Source organism: Lynx rufus, unplaced genomic scaffold (genome assembly GCF_022079265.1).
Source record: "Lynx rufus isolate CCGP_SWC_20201006 ecotype Redwood Valley unplaced genomic scaffold, mLynRuf1.p SCAF_7, whole genome shotgun sequence".
NCBI classification, from domain to species: domain Eukaryota; kingdom Metazoa; phylum Chordata; class Mammalia; order Carnivora; family Felidae; genus Lynx; species Lynx rufus.
The window spans coordinates 33,905,949-33,928,053 of record NW_025814889.1 but is presented as its reverse complement, the minus strand read 5'-3'; the positions used below and the strand labels follow the sequence as shown (position 1 = coordinate 33,928,053).

Genomic DNA, 22,105 nt, shown 5'->3' with positions numbered 1-22,105 from the left:
ATAGGGTAGGTCTATTTTTAATTTTCTGAGGAACCTCCACACTGTTTTCGAGAGTGGCTGCACCAATTTCGATTCCCACCAACAGTGCAAGAGGGTTCCCATTTCTCCACATCCTCTCCAGCATCTATAGTCTCCTGATTTGTTCATTTTGGCCACTCGGACTGGCGTGAGGTGATATCTGAGTGTGGTTTTGATTGGTATTTCCCTGATGAGGAGCGACATTGAGCATCTTTTCATGTGCCTGTTGGCCATCCGGATGTCTTCTTTAGAGAAGTGTCTATTCATGTTTTCTGCCCATTTCCTCACTGGATTATTTGTTTTTCGGGTGTGGAGTTTGGTGAGCTCTTTATAGATTTTGGATACTAGCCCTTTGTCCGATATGTCATTTGCAAATATCTTTTCCCATTCCGTTGGTTGCCTTTTAGTTTTGTTGGTTGTTTCCTTTGCTGTGCAGAAGCTTTTTATCTTCATAAGTTCCCAGTAATTCATTTTGCTTTTAATTCCCTTGCCTTTGGGGATGTGTCGAGTAAGAAATTGCTGTGGCTGAGGTCAGAGAGGTCTTTTTCTGCTTTCTCCTCTAGGGTTTTGATGGTTTCCTGTCTCACATTCAGGTCCTTTATCCATTTTGAGTTTATTTTTGTGAATGGTGTGAGAAAGTGGTCTAGTTTCATCCTTCTGCATGTTGCTGTCCAGTTCTCCCAGCACCATTTGTTAAAGAGAATGTCATTTTTCTATTGGATGTTCTTTCCTGCTTTGTCAAAGATTAGTTGACCATACTTTTGTGGGTCTAGTTCTGGGGTTTCTATTCTATTCCATTGGTCTCTGTGTCTGTTTTTGTGCCAATACCATGCTGTCTTGATGATGACAGCTTTGTAGTAGAGGCTAAAGTCTGGGATTGTGATGCCTCCTGCTTTGGTCTTCTTCTTCAAAATTACTTTGGCTATTCGGGGCCTTTTGTGGTTCCATATGAATTTTAGGATTGCTTGTTCTAGTTTCGAGAAGAATGCTGGTGCAATTTTGATTGGGATTGCATTGAATGTGTAGATAGCTTTGGGTAGTATTGATATTTTGACAATATTTATTCTTCCAATCCATGAGCAGGGAATGTCTTTCCATTTCTTTATATCTTCTTCAATCACTTCATAAGCTTTCTATAGTTTTCAGCATACAGATCTTTTACATCTTTGGTTAGATTTATTCCTAGGTATTTTATGCTTCTTGGTGCAATTGTGAATGGGATCAGTTTATTTGTCTTTCTGTTGCTTCATTGTTAGTGTATAAGAATGCAACTGATTTCTGTACATTGATTTTGTATCCTGCAACTTTGCTGAATTCATGTATCATTTCTAGCAGACTTTTGGTGGAGTCTATCGGATTTTCCATGTATAGTATCATGTCATCTGCAAAAAGTGAAACCTTGACTTCATCTTTGCCAATTTTGATGCCTTTGATTTCCTTTTGTTGTCTGATTGCTGATGCTAGATCTTCCAACACTGTGTTAAACAACAGTGGGGAGAGTGGGCATCCCTGTCATGCTCCTGATCTCAGGGAAAAAGCTCTCAGTTTTTCCCCACTGAGGATGATGTTAGCTGTGGGCTTTTCATAAATGGCTTTTATGATGTTTAAGTATGTTCCTTCTATCCCGCCTTTCTCGAGGGTTTTTATTAAGAAAGGGTGCTGAATTTTGTCAAATGCCTTTTCTGCATCAATTGACAGGATCATATGGTTCTTATCTTTTTTTTTGTTAATGTGATGTATCACGTTGATTGATTTGCGAATGTTGAACCAGACCTGCATCCCAGGAATGAATCCCGCTTGATCATGGTGAATAATTCTTTTTATATGCTGTTGAATTCGATTTGCTAGTATCTTATTGAGAATTTTTGCATCCATATTCATCAGGGATATTGGCCTGTAGTTCTCTTTTTTTACTGGGTCTCTGTCTGGTTTAGGAATCAAAGTAATACTGGCTTCATAGAATGAGTCTGGAAGTTTTCCTTCCCTTTCTATTTCTTGGAACAGCTTGAGAAGGATAGGTATTATCTCTGCTTTAAATGTCTGGTAGAATTCCCCAGGGAAGCCATCTGGTCCTGGACTCTAATTTGTTGGGAGATTTTTCATAACTGATTCAATTTCTTCACTGGTTATGGGTGTGTTCAAGCTTTCTATTTCCTCCTGATTGAATTTTGGAAGAGTGTGGGTGTTTAGGAATTTGTCCATTTCTTCCAGGTTTGTCCAGTTTGTTGGCATATAATTTTTCATAGTATTCCCTGATAATTGCTTATATTTCTGAGGGACTGGTTGTAATAATTCCATTTTCAATCATGGTTTCATCTATTTGGGTCCTCTCCCTTTTCTTTTTGAGAAGCCTGGCTAGAGGCTTATCAATTTTGTTTATTTTTTCAAAAAACCAACTCTTGGTTTCATTGATATGCTTTACATTTTTTTTAGATTCTGTCTTGTTTATTTTTGCTCTGATCTTTATCATTTCTCTTCTTCTGCTGGGTTTAGGCTACCTTTGCTGTTCTGCTTCTATTTCCTTTAGGTGTGCTGTTACATTTTATATTTGGGATTTTTCTTGTTTCTTGAGCTAGGCCTGGATTGCAATGTGTTTTCCTCTCAGGACTGCCTTCGCTGCATCCCAAAGCATTTGGATTGTTGTATTTTCATTTCATTTGTTTCCATATATATTTTAATTTCTTCTCTAATTGCCTGGTTGACCCACTCATTCTTTAGTAGGGTGTTCTTTAACCTCCATGCTTTTGGAGGTTTTCCAGACTTTTTCCTGTGGTTGATTTCAAGCTTCATAGCATTGTGGTCTGAAAGTATGCATGGTATAATTTCAATTCTTGTATACTTATGAAGGGCTGTTTTGTGACCCAGTATATGATCTATCTTGGAGAATGTTCCATGTACACTCGAGAAGAAAGTATATTCTGTTGCTTTGGGATGCAGAGTTCTAAATATATCTGTCAAGTCCATCTGATCCAATGTATCCTTCAGGGCCCTTGTTTCTTTACTGACCGTGTGTCTAGATGATCTATCCATTTCTGTAAGTGGAGTGTTAAAGTCCCCTGCAATTACCACATTCTTATCAATAAGGTTGCTTATGTTTATGAGTAATTGTTTTATATATTTGGGGGCTCCTGTATTTGGTGCATAGACATTTATAATTGTTAGCTCTTCCTGATGGTTAGACCCTGTAATTATTATATAATGCCCTTCATCATCTCTTGTTACAGCCTTTAATTTAAAGTCTAGTTTGTCTGATATAAGTATGGCTACTCCATCTTTCTTTTGGCTTCCAGTAGCATGATAAATAGTTCTCCATCCCCTCACTCTCAATCTGAAGGTGTCCTCAGGTCTAAAATGAGTCTCTTGTAGACAGCAAATAGATGGGTCTTGTTTTTTTATCCATTCTGATACCCTATGTCTTTTGTTTGGTGCATTTAGTCCATTTACATTCAGTGTTATTATAGAAAGATATGGGTTTAGAGTCATTGTGATGTCTGTATGTTTTATGCTTGTAGAGATGTCTCTGGTACTTTGTCTCACAGGATCCCCCTCAGGATCTCTTGTAGGGCTGGTTTGGTGGTGACAAATTCCTTCAGTTTTTGTTTGTTTGGGAAAACCTTTATCTCTCCTTCTATTCTAAATGACAGATTTGCTGGGTAGAGGATTCTCAACTGCATATTTTTTCTGTTCATCACATTGAAGATCTCCTGCCATTCCTTTCTGGCCTGCCAAGTTTCAGAAGAGAGATCCGTCATGAGTCTTATAGGTCTCCCTTTATATGTTAGGGCACGTTTATCCCTTGCTGCTTTCAGAATTTTCTCTTTATCCTTGTATTTTGCCAGTTTCACTATGACATATCGTGCAGAAGATTGATTCAAGTTACATCTGAAGGGAGTTCTCTGTGCCTCTTGGATTTCAATGCCTTTTTCCTTCCCCAGTTCAGGGAAGTTCTCAGCTATTATTTCTTCAAGCACACCTTCAGCACCTTTCCCTCTCTCTTCCTCCTCTGGAATACCAATAATGCGTATATTATTTCTTTTTAGTGTATCACTTAGTTCTCTAATTTTCCCCTCATACTCCTGGATTTTTTTATCTCTCTTTTTCTCAGCTTCCTCTTTTTCCATAATTTTATCTTGTAGTTCACCTATTCTCTCCTCCGCCTCTTCAATCCGAGCCGTGGTCGTTTCCATTTTATTTTGCATCTCGTTTATAGCGTTTTTCAACTCCTCCTGACTATTCCTTAGTCCTTTGATCTCTGTAGCAATAGATTCTCTGCTGTCCTCTATACTGTTTTCAAGCCCAGCGATTAATTCTATGACTATTACTCTAAATGCACTTTCTGTTATATTATTTAAATCCTTTTTGATCAGTTCATTAGCTGTTGTTATTTCCTGGAGATTCTTTTGAGGGGAATTCTTCTGTTTGGTCATTTTGGATAGTCCCTGGAGTGGTGCGGACCTGCAGGGCACTTCCCCTGTGCTCTGGTGTATAACTAGAGTTGGTGGGTGGGGCCGCAGTCAGACCTGATGTCTGCCCCCAGCCCACCGCTGGGGCCACAGTCAGACTGGTGTGTGCCTTCTCTTTCCCTCTCCTAGGGGCGGGATTCACTGTGGGGTAGTGTGGCCAGTCTGGGCTACTTGCACACTGCCAGGCTTGTTGTGCTGGGGATCTGGCGTATTAGCTGGGGTGGGTAGGCAAGGTGCACGGGGGCAGGAGGGGCAGGCTTAGCTCGCTTCTCCTTAGGTGATCCACTTCAGGAGGGGCCCTGTGGCAGCGGGAGGGAGTCAGACCCACTGGAGGGGTGGCTCCGCAGAAGCACAGCGTTGGGTGTTTTCGCAGAGCAAGCAAGTTCCCTGGCAAGAACTGCTTCCCTATGGGATTTTGGCTGGGGGATGGGCGAGGGAGATGGCGCTGGGGAGTGTCTTTGTTTCTCGCCAAGCTGCACTCTGTCGTCTGGGGCTCAACAACTCTCCCTCCCGTTGTCCTCCAGCCCTCCCGCTCTCTGAGCAGAGCTGTTAACTTATGACCTCCCAGATGCTAAGTTCTGCTTGCTGTCAGAACACACTCCGTCTGGCCCCTCCACTTTTGCAAGCCAGACTCGGGGGCTCTGCTTGGTCAGCGGGCCGCCCCTCCACCCCAGCTCCCTCCCGTCAGTACGTGTAGTGCGCACTGCCTCTCCGCCCTTCCTACCCTCTTCTGTGGGCCTCTCATCTGTGCTTGGCTCCAGAGACTCCGTTCTGCTAGTTTTCTGGCAATTTTCTGGGTTATTTAGGCAGGTGTAGGTGGAATCTAAGTGATCAGGAGGACGCATGGTGAACCCAGCATCCTCCTACGCCGCCATCTTCCTTCTAATCTCTCACCCATTTTTAATCAGGTTGTGTGTGTGTGTGTGTGTGTGTGTGTGTGTGTGTGTATGTCTTATTGTTGAGTTTTAAGAGTGTTTTTGTATATTTTGGATAACAGTCCTTTATCAGATATGCTTTTTGCAAATATTTTCTCTTGGTTTATGGCTTACCTTCTTATGCTCTTAACATATCTTTCACAGAGCAGAACTTTAAAAAATTTTTTAGATTAATTCTCCCTTTTTTATCATTACGGTTAGCTAAAAAATTGCCAGGCAGCCCACAAAACAGGATTTGCTTTAAGATCAACCTACAGAGTCAGTTGGAGACTGATGGCACTGGTACCTGCTGGGCTGGGCCATAGTAGTGTTTAGCTAAGTGTCAAGAGCATTAAGAAGAAAGTCTGGGTTTGAGGCACCAGGCCTGCAGCACAGCTGTGGAACCTCCATGATGTGACTGCACAGCTCTATCCTCAGATATTTGTTGGGTGATCACCACTGAGGGGGAACCTAGCTATAAGTGGGGCCCCTGGGGCCAGATATGTGGGCACAGTGCATGGGGGCAACAGGAGTTGAGGTGTGGGAGGTCAGGAGGGTACCTGCTGACATGGCCACAGTGGTCCCAGCCACCATACCCATGGTGACACCATTGCCTCTAAGTAGAGGGATGGGATCGGGGTAAATCGCCACCAGCATGCAGTTGGGCTGCACAACTGTGGTGTGGTGGATGATGTGAGGGGGCACTGCCTACTGGGGCTGTGTGTGCATAGGGGCTCTCTTGGGGGTAGGCATTTTGGTAGGGGAAGAGGAGTATGGTGGCACTGCCCCATTGGTGGGGGGACAGGATACTGTGTAAGGTGTGACAGGATTGTAACCTTTTTGGAAGGTAGGATTTGCTCCAGGGTACATGTTGGTGGAATAGGAAGGACCTATGGCTGCATAGCCCACAGGGAAACCAGCTGAATAACCAATTTCTTTGGCATTTGCAGAGGGGAACCCCAACAAAACCAGGGCTGTAAACAGGATTCATGATTTCAAGAAAGCATTGTGGCAGTGGCAGCCTGGGCCAAAGTGCCCAGCTTATGCCAGCCAGGGGCGGTCTCTGCAGTTGGGTTCAGCAAGGATGCAGGGACTGAGCCTCGAGGCTGGGTCTCTGATGCCACCACTGCCCTGGCTGGCACTTCCAATTGTTCTGCTTCACCCAGCCCCCCTCTCCACAACATGTGCTACCCGCAGACGTTCCAGAAAATTTTAATTTTAATGAAGTCCAGTATATCACTTCTTTTTTTATTGTTTGTACTTTGCAGTTGTATCTAAAAAGTAATCACCAAACACAAGGTCTAGGTTTTCTCCTATACTATATTTAGGAGGTCTGTTATATATTTTGAATTCGTTTTCTTAAGAGATGCAAAGTCTGTGTATGGTTTCATTTGTTTTCATATGGATATGCAGGTGTTAAGCAGCACCATTGAGTTAAAAGACTATTTTTGTTCCATCGTATTGCCTTTGCTTCTTTGTCAAAGAGCAGTAATATTGTTTATGTTGGTGTATTCCTGGGATCTCTGTTTCATTCCATTGATCTATTTTCTGTTCTTATGCAATATTACATTGTTTTGATTATTGATATTTTATTAGTTTCAGAATTAGGTCTTTGATTTTATTTTTTCCCTCAATGTTGTGTTGGCTATTCTGGGTCTTTGCCTTTCCAAATAGACTTTGGAATCACTTTTTCAGTATCCATAAAATAACTTGCTGGGATCTTGACTGGAATTGCATTGAGTCTATAGATCAAGTTGGGAAGAACTGGCATCTTGACAATATTGAGTCCTCCTATCCGTGAACATGGTATATCTTTCCGCTTATATAATTCTTCTGATTTCTGTCATCAAAATTTATAGTTTTTCTCATATAGATCTTGTATGTATTTGTTTAGGTTTATACCTAAGTATTTCGTTTTCCTGGGTGTTAATGTAAACAATATTGTGCTTTTAACTTTAAATTTCCCCTTTTCATTGCTTTTTCAGTGAAGCTGCAAGCAGGTCAGATAATAAAAATGCTTTTGGTATGGAACTTTTTGAGGAGCTCCAGCCCCAGTCTGCCCTTTCTTCTCATTGCTAGGCTTCTGGTTTCCACAGTTTCCATGTTTGCAAGTTTTGTTTCCAAGTCTACTACAGAGCTGAGAAGAAAGAAATGGAAATAGGCCAAGTTGAAAAGTCTCAAATCCTATTCTCCTTAGGTTCTGCAGTGTGTGTTGAATAAATATGCCTAAGATTTTTGTATACTTTTGGTTAATTTTCAGAGTTCTGAAAAAACCAATTTTCACTTTTTTTTGCCAGCATTTTAATTGCTTTTATGGAGGAGTAGATTTATAGAGACCCTCACTCCACCATTCCAATTGTATTCTCACCTTCATATAGCTTTTCATAATATTTTGTACACCTTAAGGAATTTTTCTTATTCTTCTTTGAATTATGATTTTATGGATACTTGTCTTCCACTAGAATTTACATTTATTGGGGATAGTAACTTTATCTAGCATGTACAATGCCTTGCACATAGAAGGTTTTCAGTAAATATGGATTGAGCAAATATCCCTGTATTTTTTAGATGTATCAGGACTCTTGGCTTTGCTATGGTCAGATAAAGCAAAATGTCTCCAAATGGCAAGGTGACCTAACATCCTTTGTGTCCAGAGTTGCCTCCATAATTCCCTGGGGACAGCATAGGTTCAGCCCTAGTTCCACTCTGTCTTTAGGTTAGGGATTATTACCCAATGATTAAATTAATTCATTCAACTTATATATAGTGTTCATCTGTTATGTGCCAGGTATTGTGCTGGTGCTGTAGATAAGAGAATAAGACTGATAAGAGTCTTTGCCTCCATGGTGCTTACGGTTTAGAGAAGAGACAGACCAAAACAAAATGAAATCCAAAAACATTAAGTACAAATTGTAGTAAGTATTGGTGTTGAGATAGCTGACATGAATATTTACTACATTTACAATAACTTGCATGTTATGTTTTCTTGCAATGTCTTCTTTGCATGTTGGCAGACATCTATCCTTTTGTAAGATAATACTCAGTGTGTTTTTCATATTCGTTGTCTTCCTAGGTTTCTTTTGAACAACAGAAATTCATTTATATATGTACAGAATATTTTAGCCTTACATTTACTTATATAACATATGGAGAATTCAGTGCTTAATTCCCATCTCCTCTTAGCTAGCATCATCTAACACTGAGATGGTCCTTTCCTTTTTTGTTCTCCTAGATATCTTTGGGGAAGACCTGGGTCAGATATGAGCATTAGGAAACTGCTAAATTTCTGGGGAATGAGAAAAGAAATTAAATAAAGGTACAGAGAAATTAGTGGCCATTAGAGTCCAATTAAGGTATTGGCTTGGCTTAAAAATAGGAGAGGAGAGAATGCACTATTGCATATTGGTTTTATCTAGCTGGGTCCCACAGTAGAGGTCAGTAGGTATGAGTGGCCAGTCAGGGGAAGGGAAACTTCTGTGATGCAGTCAGACTGGATTTTAAGTTTTAAGAGGAGTTCTCAAAAATAAATAACAAGTTTATTTTTCATTTTTAATTAATGTCTACCATCGAGTGTAAATTTAGCCTGAAAAGCTGGGGTGGAGGGTGTGAAGGCTAGAAGAGGACAAAGTGATGAGTGTTCATGCATATCTAGGTAGCTAGGGCACAAGGGCATGGGAAATGTCCTTGGTGACCTCACTGATCAAGTTGTTACTTTTCTCTTTGGCCAGTGTTTGTCCAGCATGATGCTGCTCAACTCTACCTCACAGTCTGGAACCTAATTAAGGACCAAATCACAGATGTGGACTTGGTAAGATGTTAGAACTAAAGAACTCAGAAGTTTAAGATGCTGCTCATTTAGCTCATTCAGCTATCATCAGTATAATGTATAGAGAGGATTAAAAGAGAAAACCCACATAAATACTTATCACAATTCCGTAATATTATTACTGTTATTATTTTGTACCTTTTTGAAGAGCAAAGAGAATCAGTGGCTGCCATTTCTGGAGCTTCTGTCTGGTGGATATAATTTCTGGAAATTCACCTCACCTGTTTTGTTTATGGCTTTGTACCCTTTTTTCCTCTCACTTCCTCTCTTTTGCAGGTAGAGAGGCTGCAGGCCCTTTATACAATCCGGATGAAGGAGTCCTTGGTTTGCCTTGAATGTACAACGGAAAGGAACAGAAATAGTAGCATGCTGACCCTCCCCCTTCCTCTTTTTGATATGGACTCAAAGCCCCTGAAAACCCTGGTGAGGAATTCCTCTTGGTGAATTTGCTGTTCCCATAAACCCAGTGCTGCCAGTGTGCTCTTGCTTCTTTAATCCACCTTTGGCTTTTAAAAAATAATTTCTGTTTCCTTTGCACAATTCTAAGTTCCCCTTTGATTTGGTGAAAACCTTTCTTTCCTTTTACTTCCTTTCCTCATGCTGCTACCTTAACAAATGCTCCCTCCTGTTTTTCCTTCACGTCAGTAGGTACTTTTGGAAATCCTGCCACATGCATCACACTGGGCCAGATGGTAAGGGGAACAAGGAGAGAATCAGAAGGAAAGCTTAAATCCTCATCTGTAGGGTGATGTGTTATACTGTATATAGTAAATACCAACTCTGCTTTTTCTTTGTTCTCCTGGGACAGGAGGATGCCCTTCGCTGTTTCTTCCAACCCAGGGAGTTATCAGGCAAAAGCGAATGCTTCTGTGAGAACTGTGGGAAGAAGACTTGTGGGAAGCAGGTACTTGCTCCCTAAAACCAGAAGCTTCCCTACTCTGGGGTTGTCCTTGGTGGATTTCCTAATGGAGGCCTTGAGGGTACCTTGTGATGGTTGAGGGAGGGAATCCATATCAGGCTAGCAGCCTGGGATCTGGGGCTTCTGATTATCAGAGGCCCATCACTGAGAGGAGCAGAGCCTTTTAAAAGATAAGAGGAGAATATCCAAGGGAAGCATGCAGAGTTCCCCCCATAGGGTTAGACTAGCTCTCTAGAGCAGCCTCTGTAGTTTCCCTGAGCTCTGGTACCTGTGGGAGAGCTCAACAGATTCAGCAAATGGGGGCCCTTAATTCTGTATTATATCATTATTACCTCTCTTTTTGGGAAGAATATATAATCAGCTCTGGTATTTCTCTGAATCTACCCATTTCAAGGGCCTTAGGACTTCATCTCCACAGTAATTTTGGTTTTTCAGGTCTTGAAGCTGACCCATTTGCCCCAGACCTTGACAATCCACCTCTTGCGGTTCTCCATCAGGAATTCACAGACAGAAAAAATCTGCCACTCACTTTATTTCCCCCAGAGTTTGGATTTAAGTCAGGTCCTTCTGATTGAGGAAGACCTCTGCAGTGCTGAGGAACAGGTGAGGAGCTCCTCAGTTCCCTTCCATTCTCCTTCTCTTCAGACCCCTTGTCTGCTTGATTTTGCTTCTCCTCCCCTAAGGTGCTTGAAGTCACCCACTCAACAGAGGTGGCACTTTTGGGCATCTCATCTGTGTCATTGTATCATCTCAGAAATCATGGCCTCTGCTGGCCGTGCTTGGGGTACACAAAGGGAGGGAAACTCATCGGCAGCTACTTGGTGTGATTCATAGAAACATATTCATACATTCAAGAAATATTCTTTTTAAAACAGTATTTTAATGATGTGTGTTCCTGAATAACAATGGTAGGTTGTTACTACCATACTACTATCAACAACATTTGCTGTTTATGGTTGCTTTTCTTTTAAGAATCCAGAGACTTTATTTCTAAATATTGAGCTTTGGTTTATGTACTTCACAGCACTGAGAGAGGGAAAGAACCCATAACTCTCTTTCCACTTAAATATGGTATGTAATACATATACATAGGTAAACACAACATCTTGGGTTCTAAATATAATATCAACCTAACTTTCTTCCTGAAACAGTTTATGCCTACTTTGAGGATAGTAACAAGAGAGCCAGTTCATTTAGGTCAAATTTAATCAAAGTAAAATTGAATTCAGTTGTCCTGAGCTGGTAACTTATTGGGAAATTCTGAGGAAAAGATATGACATAAATATCTTTTCTTAGTTTTGAAATGCTACATTTAGTAAATTATATATATATATATATATATATATATATATATAATTATCTATGTATATATGTGTATATATACATATATACACACATATATATGTGTGTGTGTGTATATATATATATATATATATATATATATATATATATTCCATAAAGGATATATCCTTTAGATATCCTTTTATGGACTGTTTTGTTCATTCTTTGTTTGCTATTCATGTTCTAGAACCCTGGTATTTTAAAAATTGAGGCCTGATAATATAGTAGCTCCTATATAACATGGTTTCTTTGCCTATTTAGTGTATATACATTTTGTAAGATTATTTTCTGTCCTTTGAATTTTCCTTATTTCTGTTTGTGTACTATGAAGTATATCTTAATGAAATAATATATTAAAATTTTATTCCACTTAAAAAAACATTGTTATAGAAAATCTTGAATATGTAGCAAAGTAATGGGGAATTATACAATGAATCCCCATGTCTTTCAAGCAGCTTAAAATTTATCAAGATTCATGCCCAATCTTGCTTTACCAACATTCTCATCCTCTTCTTTCTCCAACCCTCTACTGGATTATTTTGAAGCACGCCTCAGACACCATGCCATTTCATTTAAAGTATTTCATTATGTCATTCTTTTTTTTTTTTTTTTTTTTTAAATTTTTTTTTTCAACGTTTATTTATTTTTGCGACAGAGAGAGACAGAGCATGAACGGGGGAGGGGCAGAGAGAGAGGGAGACACAGAATCGGAAACAGGCTCCAGGCTCTGAGCCATCTGCCCAGAGCCCGACGCGGGGCTCGAACTCACGGACCGCGAGATCGTGACCTGGCTGAAGTCGGACGCCTAACCGACTGCGCCACCCAGGCGCCCCTCATTATGTCATTCTAAAGAATAAAAGAAAAGTATTGGATCACAAATGTAGACTTAGGAAACTCAGTGACTCCATAAAATGTAATACCATAGGAATCCCAGAAGAAGAGAAGGAAAAAAGGGCAGAAGGTGTAAGGAGCTAGCCAAGGAGCTAGAAAAGAATGCTGGGCTAGGTGTAAGCAGCTCCAGCTTCCACTGGGGGCACTGTGTTGCTCACTGAAGTCTGTCAGTGCTGATAGGCAGGGCGAAAATGGTGTCACCCTGCTCTCTCCTCCCTGGAGCACGAAGTTCATGCTTGCCACTGTCCAGGAATCCCTCACAGAAGAGCGAAGAGTCTCCCCTCTTGTGTCCCTGGCTTCTGTGAAATTCCTGTCTTCACCCTGTGTCTGAGCTGTCTACCTGCCAGGCAGCATAGTTCTGTTTTACTTCAGGCATGTGGCTGTGTTTCAAAACTCCAAATTTTAGGGACCCGGTGTGGTACAGACATGGCACTGATCCTATGGAGGAGGGTCTCACCACACTGCAGCTTGTGCTGGTTTGTCTCAGAAAAGCAGAATCATGCAAAGGCTTGGAATTTATGGTAAAGTGCAGCAAAAAGCCGGCACCAAGGTTTGCTGCCCTCAGCCAGGTGTCTCTGTCACTATGTTAATGAATGGAGCAGCACATTTGGGCCCACCAACTTTTTGTCCCCAGAGATGCCATGCCACCTCTCCCAAATGCACTCCAAGAAGGGGAACTGCCTCTCCCAGTGACCCAGGAGATTCTCAAACCATGCTTTCTGCTCCTGGGCCTCTGGCTTCTTCCCTGTAGGAGCACTACTGTGCCCACCAGGTGGAGCCTAGCAGTGGTGCAGACTTCTAAAACTTCAGACTTTGAGCTCCACTCTTTGTAAAAACCTGCAATAATCAGCCACTCTAGTTTCCTAGTCAGTGGTTTTAGTGAAGATGTTTCCCTTGTGCAAACCCTTGTGCACTGCTTTCTCTCTGTTTCTCTCTCTGATCGCTACAAAATCAAGGCTCTCTCCCCTCCATACCACCCGCAGTTGTTTTATCCCTGGAATCACATCTCTGCAGCTCCTACCTTTCATGATGTGGCTTCTTTTTTCCCTCTGGTTCTGCAGGTCATTCTCTCAGCATTCAGATTGACTTATTGGGTGTGTTGGAATGATTTGGTATTTATCTAGCTGTTTTTGAGGGCTGAGGCAAGTATAGGGACCCCCTACTGCTCCGCCACCTTAACTCAAGTGTATCCATTCATCTATTGATGGACACTTGGGCTGCTTCCATATCTTGGCTATTGTAAATAATGCTACAATAAACATAGGGTTCATGTATTCCTTTTAATTAGTGTTTTTGCATTTTTTGGGTAAATACTGAGTAGTATGATTACTAGATCATAGGGTAGTTCCACTTTTTACTTTTTTGGGGGAAACTCCATACTGTTTTCCATAGTGGCTGCAGCAGTTTTCACTCCCGGCAATAGCATGTCTCATAATTTCCTATTGTCACTAATGCCCAGTCAATATTTAGGTTTCTGTGACCTATACATTGGTTTGTTTGAACCTAGATCCCAACAAAGGCTACACTTGCATTTGCCTAAGTTTCCATCCTTCCTTCCTCTTCTCTTTCCCTCCTTCCCTCTACTTCTCCCTGCCTTTCTTTCTTTTAGGTTAAGTTTCTTTTTTTTTTTTTTATAATTTTTTTTAATGTTTATTTTTGAGAAAGAGAGTGCTAACAGAGGAGGGGCAGAGAGAGAGGGAGACACAGAATCCAAAGAAGGCTCAGAGTTCCTAGCTGTCAGCACAGAGCCTGACATGGGGCTCGAACTCATTAACTGCAAGATCATGACCTGAGCCTAAGTCAGACACTTAACCAACTGAACCACCCAGGTGCACCTAGGTTAAGTTTCTTTTAAATTTCTTTCCCCTCTTTTTCTTGTCCTTGAGTTTCATTTTGTTGAAGGTTTTCGAAAAAAAAAATATCCAGAATTTGCTGGTTGGTGTTATTTAACATGTTCCTTTATCCTTTGTATTTCTTATAAACAATTAGAGCTAGGTATTGCTCTGCATTTTTAAAGTCTAGTGTAAATTCCCAAATGAAAATAGATAATAATTTGAGTTCTCCCTTTTGGGTGACTTAGCTTCATTTGCACTACCCTCACCCCTGTCTCCCATATTGATAGTTTTTCAAAGTCTCAGATTAGGGATATTATTTGACTGTGTTAAGATAAAAGAATAAGGTATTTATGACTAATGTTGAGATCCTTCTCACAATCAATCCAAACTCCATCTCTCCCACCACTATTCCCATTTCTTTAAAAAAATTTTTTTTAATTTTTTTTGTTTTTTTGAGAGAGAGAGAGAGAGCGCGCGCGCGCGCACACGCGCGCGCACTTGAGTGGGGGAGGGGCAGAGAGAAAAGGAGACACAGAATCCAAAGCAGGCTCCAGGCTCTGAGCTTTCAGTGCAGAGCCCAACGTGGGGCCCAAACTCATGAGCCATGAGCTCATGACCTGATCTGAAGTCGGCTGCTTAACTGACTGAACTACCCAGGTACCCCTACCACTATTCTCTTTTCACAGAAAATTCTCTCTTATCTTCAGTTTCTAAGATTTGAGAGAGTAGAATGACTTACTGCCAAATCTAATGGATGATTTTTGGTCCTTCCCTTACTTGATCTTTTTGTAATATTCTGTTATTGATCCTACTCTCCTTCAGAATCTACCATAAGCTTTCCTCATATGGCTTCTTTCTCTATTGGTGGATCCTTTCCTGCCCATGATTTTATTAGCATATAGTTTTCCATTATTTCTCCTATCCATTTTTCAAATTTCATCTCATTCATTCTCATGATTTTGGTAATCACCTCAAACTTAAGACTTCCAAATTTGTATCTCCTGTCCAGGTCTTAACTTGAGCTCCAAACCAGTGTATTCACCTCTACTGAATGTTGTCACATAGTCCCCAAATTCATTATCTTTATTCCCAAACAGCTCTGTTCCATATTTAACTTCATAGTACCAATATTTTCTTAATTTCCAAGCCAGAGATGCCTCCTACTTGCCCCTTCCCCAATACCCCAATATCCAGTCCTTGGTTATTTATGCCTAATTTTGTGCAAATATGCCCCCTCAGTCTCACCTTTAGTCTCACTTTCTTAGTGTAGCATAGGGATTAAGAGCTTAGGCTTTGAGGCCAGACAGGTCTGGGTTGGAATTCTGCCTTTTCTAGTTATAAGCTCTGACCTTTGGGTAAATTACTTTACCTCCCTGAGCTTAGATTCCACCTTTGTGAAATAGGATTTATATCACCACCCAGCTTAACATGATTTTTATGAATATTAGATGAAATAACTCATGTAAAGACATAGCTAAATGCATAGCAAATGCCAAAGGTTAGCTAATAATTATTATGTTAAGAATGATTATTATCATTTTGGTGACTACTACTGATAGTCACTGTCTAGACTATAGCCATTTTTCTTGCATTGTAGTGGTACCCAAACTGATCTCATTGGCCTCTACCTCACTTGAACTCTCATTCCATTTTTCAAACCACATTATTTCAGTATTTTTCTCAAACACAAATCTGATGATGCTTTTTCTCTGCTTAAACTTATGATGGGTCCCAATAATTCTAATTCTTATTATAAAAAAAAAATCACTAAATTTTACACCTGAAACTAATATTACCCTGTATGTTAACTAGCTGGAATTTAAATAAAAACTTGAAAAAAATTAGATAAAGTTCTAGTTCCTGACTTGATTTTTGTAGCCTCATCTCTTGTGACTTCCCAGAAACCTCTCTGACTTCCATTTCCTCAGCATGCTCTGTTCTGTTACACTGCAAAGCCTTTGCAATTTCTGGGTCCATTGAGTATACCTCCTTCCCATAACTTGTCTCCTAATCTTATTCATTGTTCAAGATCAATTCAAGAATGTCTTCTTTGGGGAGCTTTTCTTAGATGATTGTTCCTTTTTCTCTTTTGGGGCAAAAGTTGAGTCTTCCCAAATTTACCTGTAAATATACCTAGTATAAAATATGGCATTTTAATTCTGGCTTAACTAATCATGAGATTCTTGAGTTCAAAGACTATTTTCTAGTCCCCTTGAAGTACCAGTGCCTGGCACAGAGTAGGCAGTAAAATATATTATGAAATAATGTTTCTTTATTGTATGGTTAGAAAAAAAGGGATGATAGGTGAATAATTTTGTGCCTTATGTCCCTCCAGCTTGGAAGACAGTATGAGCTCTTTGCTGTGGTTGCCCATGTTGGGGCAGCTGACTTTGGTCATTACTGTGCCTATATCCAGAATTCTGTGGATGGAAAATGGTTCTGCTTCAACGACTCCAATGTTTGTTGGGTGAGGAACATTGTCCAAAATGTTGTCCTGGATTAGCCACTTCTAATAAATTATGAACCCAGGACTAGATGGGTCCTTAAGGTCGGGAGACATTGTGGGCCTGTTTTCTCTGTGTGTGCAGCCCTTAAACAAGTCCTTTTCTTTAAAAAAAAACATTTTTTAAATTCAGGTATAGTTAACAGAATGTTAGTTTCAGGTGTATAGTATAGTGATTCAATGAGTTTATACATTATACTGTGCTAACCACAAGTATAGCTACCTACCATCTGTCACCATAAAACACTATCAGAGTATCACTGACTATAGTCCTTATGCTGTGCCTTTTATTCCTGTGACTTATTCATTACATAAGTGGAAGCTTGTATCTTCCATTCCTCTTCACCCGTTTTTCCCATCCCCCACCCACTCCCTCTACCAACCATAAGTTCGTCCTCTGTATTTATAGGTCTGATCCTGCTTAAAGTCCTTTCCTGCATCAAGTCCCCATCTGGTGTATAGCCCTATAAGAATCCACTTAGCTCATTGTCTAGGTTTTTGGTGTTCTAGGCTCAGTGCCCTGCAGCTTCATGCTTGTGGGAAACTTATAGAGAGCCAGAAGAGTTAGGTATATGTAAGTTAGAACCAAGCATAACCAAAAATAGAAGGACCAGTGTACTAAAAGAGGCTTCATATACATGGCATCCTATCACTGGATGATTCAGGTCTTGGGAGGTACCAGGGAGGGGTTTGTCTGGATATGTGACAGAGGGTAAATTGTAGCACCCTATACTCTGGATGCTTAACATATGTGAGCTGGATACTTCACTTCATCTGTTTATGTACTTCCAGGTATCCTGGGAAGACATCCAGTGTACTTATGGAAATCATAACTACCGCTGGTAAGAGAAGTGTTTGAGTGATGGAAAGCCAGTGAGTTTACACAGGTTTCTTAGTGCTGTATGAAACTCTCATGAATTCAGCTGCCGCTTATATTTGGGTAACTCCCCAGTGACTGTTAAGCCTCATCTCTGAATACCCATATTACCATACCATGCTTTTTTCACAATTTAGATTCCAACAATACTAAACTATAAGTAGCTCCCCAAACATCATATCCTCCATGGTTTTGCACATGCAGTTCCTGATCTGTCTTTCCCTCTCCTAATTTATTATTAAGGCAAACTCCCACCATGCTTTAATGTCTCTGCTCATGGCTTTTCCTACTCTATAAAGCCTTCACTGATTGACCCCAACAGATTTGTAGGGACCTCTCATATGCTTGCTCTGCACTTTAAGCATACCTCATTTATAGAAAGGACCTCCCTGTTTGGTAATTGTTTGCATATATAACTTTTTTTTACATTAGACCATGAACTTGTTGCGAGCAAGGATCATTCTTTTTTCTTTGTCCGGTACAGTGGCTTGCATTTAGTAAATAGTGATAAATATATTTTTTAAAAAATCAACAACTACAGAGGGGAAGCTAGAGAGAAAAAAAAAGCTGGATGAAGTTAAAGCAGAGACTCTTTTTCAGATGAGTTTCTGGGTTGCAGTGACATTGTACACCAAAGGTGATATTTGAAATTATTTCAGCTAAGTAGGACTGATCACTTGAAAAATAATGAATTAGGTGAAATTTGTGTTTTAAATTCTCTTACAATCTTCTACTTTTTATCTTTTCTTCTGAACATCCCTCTTAGATACGCACTCTTTGTCACTTTCTGGTCGTCAGTGATTGTCCCATTATTTATATCAGGGTTTGACAAACTTTCTCTGTAAAGGGCCAAAGAGTAAATATTTTAGGCTTTGTGGGCCACACAGTCTCTGTTGCAACCACTCAACTCTGCCCTTGTAGCACAAAAGCAGCCACAGATGACACATGAATGAATGAGTGTGGCTGTGTTCCAGTTAAATTTATTTAAAAAAACAGGGCTATATTTGGCTTGTGGACAGGTAGTTTGTCAACCCATGATACAGATGTTAACTAATAGAAGCTTAATGGCTATTTTCTCAGGTTATCCATTTTCTTCCCCTCTGAGATAATGGATAAATGAAGACTTGATCCAATAACCAGAAACTTTTCTGATGCTTGTCCTATCATGAGTTAAAAACATATCACTTAACTATGAATGTTCCATTTCTGTCATGTTGCATTTTTTTTCCTTTCTAGGCGGGAAACTGCATATCTTCTGGTTTACATGAAGATTGAATCCTAATGGATGTACCCTAAACTGTCAGAGACTGACAAAGTTTCATTTTCCTTTTCTATCCCTGGATCTGCTGACTCTCTCAAGAGATTTTGCAGTGAGAAGAAGGATCATTTTCAAATTGTATAGTTAAATTTTATTTATAATAGGGGTTGATTATCAAAATATTTACCAGTAACTCTGCATGGGTCTTGATCAGTCAGAATAGATGCTTCCACTGGCTAGAGCCAGGACCTGAGTGCTTCCTGCTGTGGAAGGCATGAATCCTTTAGTTAGGAGAGTAGAGGGGTTGAAGTGTTCCCAGGGGAGGGGAAACCAGGCCAACAATTGTAATGGGAGGCATTCAGGTGGCAAGGGGCAGTGGTAGGGAAGTATTTCAGTATTTTACAGCTAGTTTGACTGTACTGGTATGTACTGGCAGAATATTATTTTTGTTTATAATTTAAAACAATTTTAGAACCCACACTACTTTAATAAAAGTGAAGTGTTTTATAATTGTTATTCATTTATTTGACAAATATGTATTGATCACCTACTCTCTGAAATGTAGTGTGCTAGGCACCATAATGAATAAAGTTCTTTTTCTCCAAAGGAGTTTTCAGTTTAAATTTTTTTTTTTTCAACGGTTTTTATTTATTTTTTTGGGACAGAGAGAGACAGAGCATGAACGGGGGAGGGGCAGAGAGAGAGGGAGACACAGAATCGGAAACAGGCTCCAGGCTCCGAGCCATCAGCCCAGAGCCCGACGCGGGGCTCGAACTCACGGACCGCGAGATCGTGACCTGGCTGAAGTCGGACGCTTAACCGACTACGCCACCCAGGCGCCCCAGGAGTTTTCAGTTTAATTAAAATGCATAAGATACTGAGGGTTTGTGCTATAGGAGTTCAAAGTAAAGTGCAATATTTCTATTTTAGGACCATGTGATAAGCCATAAGGCTGGAAAGGAGGTTAGGATGGAGGACAGTCCATTTACAGGGATAAATATACACAATGGCATGGCTGAAAAAGGTGAGGCTCAAGGTTCAAAACCACAAACCTGGTTTTCCTCTACCAAGGAAGTAGTGATGATTGATAAGGATGGATGGTCAGTGGGGCTCAAAATGTAGAAGGTCTTGAACTACTAAGAACTACTGGATCTAATTTAACAGGTAATGAGGAATTGTTGAAGGGGTTCAGAAAGGAAAGGAACATTTAGTGGCGTTTTGATATAATAAATCTCCTGGGGGCTGGCAGCATGAATTAGAGACAGAGATGGTAGTATGAAAGGAAAGGTATTCATAGTCACTAGAGCCACTTTGGAGGAAGAATGGATATGGACAGTGAAAGAAAGGGTCCAAGGAGACTTTAATACCAACCTGCAAGGTGAGCAGGGTAGATGTTACTATCCCTATTTTTACAGATGAAGCAATTGAGACATTCATATGTTTAATGACTTGCTCAAGATTTTATACTTGATAAGTGGCAGAGCCAAAACTTACAGCATAAAATATGGATAATTTCTTTATTATTTTATTTTTTTGGCAAAAAATTAGCCATGCTAATTAGTGAGTAATTAGTGAGTAATAAATTAGTGAGTAATAAATTCTCACTGTAAATATTCCAACAATATAGAAATACATAGAGTCCCTTCCTTGTAGCTAGCCATTGTTACATAGGTGTATAACTAGCTTCCTAGCACTGCCATAACAAACTATCACAAAATGGATGACTTAAAATAACAGAAAATTTTCTCTCTCACAGTTTAGGAGGCCAGAAGTTCAAAGTCAAGGTATTGGCAAGGTTGGTTCCTTTTGGAGCCTCTGAAGGAGAATCTGTTCCGATGATTCTCTTCTAGTTTCTAGTGGTTACCAGCAGTCCTTGTTGTTCATTGACCTGTAGCTAATGTCACACAGTCTCGTCCTCCATCTTCACATGGCTTTCTTCCCTGTATGTCTTCACATGGCTTTTGTTTAGGTACACCAGTCATTGGATTTAGGGCCCACGCTAATGTACTGTGATGTCATTTTTACTTGGCTAATTATATCTGTGAAGACTCCATTTCTAAATAAGTTCGCATTCTAGGGTTCCAGGAAAACATGAATTTTTGTGGCACACTAAATGCAGTAAAAGTGTGTATCTCACTAGGCCATTTTTATGCTTTTGCATTCATATACATCACATAATTTTTATATAATATCACATATATAATTTTTACATAATAGCACAATAAGTTATTTACTTAACAATGTCTTAGAAAATCTCCTTGGAAAAGTTGTTGCATTTAATTCCATAGACAGATACACTATATTTTTTTGATCCCCATAATGGTGAATGTTTAGGGCATTTCCTTTTCTTCAATATTTAAAAAATGCAGTGAATGACTACCTTTACATGTATTTTTGTGCATGTATAAATATTTTTGTAGGTACTGAGAAGTGAAATTATTAAGCCAAGGGGATGGGTATCTAAAAATTGTCGTAGATACTGCTAAATTGACTCCAATTAACACCAATTACTTGTTTTTAGGCTTCTTTAGCTTCAAGTTTTAATTTACTTATTTAATTTTATTTTTTAATATGAAATTTATTGTCCAATTGTTTTCCATACAACACCCAGTTCTCATCCCAACAGATGCCCTCCTCAATACCCTCCCTCAAGTTTAAATTTAAATTCCAGTTAGTTAACATACATTGTAATATTAGTTTCTAGTATAGAATTTAGTGATTCATCACTCATCTACAACTCCCAGTGCTCATCGCAAGTGCCCTCCTTAATACCCAGCACACATGTAACCCAATCCTCATGTCCCTTATCTCCCTTCCAATAACCCTGTTTGTTCTCTATCATTAAGAGTCTGTTTTCTGGTTTGCCACACTTTTTTCTTTTTTTCCACTATGTTCATCTGTTTTTTTTTAAAGATGTTTCTTTTTTGTTTTTGAGAGAGAGCACAAGGGGGAGGAGGGGTATAGAGGATCCTAAGAAGGCTACGTGCTGATAGCAGTGAGCCTGTCTTGGGGTTCGAACTCATGAACCATGATGAGATTACCACAGTAGCCAAAGTTAGATGTTCAACTGACAGCCACCCAGGTGCCCCTGTTTTGTTTCTTAAATTCCACATATGAGTGAAATCATATGGTATTTTGTCTTTCTCTGACTTATTTTGCTTAGCCTAACACTCTCTAGCTCCATCCACCTCATTGCAAATGGCTAGATTTCATTCTTTTTGATGGCTGAGTAATATTCTATTGCATATGTATACGTACAT

General features: G+C 39.9%; 1 protein-coding gene and 1 pseudogene across 2 annotated transcripts in view; one reads left to right on the top strand and one right to left on the bottom strand.

The window, feature by feature from the left end:
• USP18 (ubiquitin specific peptidase 18) overlaps positions 1–19,454 on the top strand; it is a 59,988-nt gene extending 40,534 nt beyond the window's left edge. For both annotated transcript variants that reach the window (XM_047067198.1, XM_047067197.1), the window contains 7 exons: positions 9,124–9,203; positions 9,498–9,644; positions 10,030–10,125; positions 10,576–10,743; positions 16,543–16,674; positions 17,503–17,552; positions 18,824–19,454. In XM_047067198.1, the coding sequence (XP_046923154.1) occupies positions 9,124–9,203; positions 9,498–9,644; positions 10,030–10,125; positions 10,576–10,743; positions 16,543–16,674; positions 17,503–17,552; positions 18,824–18,869 (719 nt within the window). In that variant the 3' untranslated portion in view covers positions 18,870–19,454. The remainder of the gene's footprint in view (positions 1–9,123; positions 9,204–9,497; positions 9,645–10,029; positions 10,126–10,575; positions 10,744–16,542; positions 16,675–17,502; positions 17,553–18,823) is intronic.
• Positions 5,867–6,386, bottom strand: LOC124501168 (myelin-associated neurite-outgrowth inhibitor-like; annotated as a pseudogene).
• Positions 19,455–22,105: the final 2,651 nt, after the last annotated feature.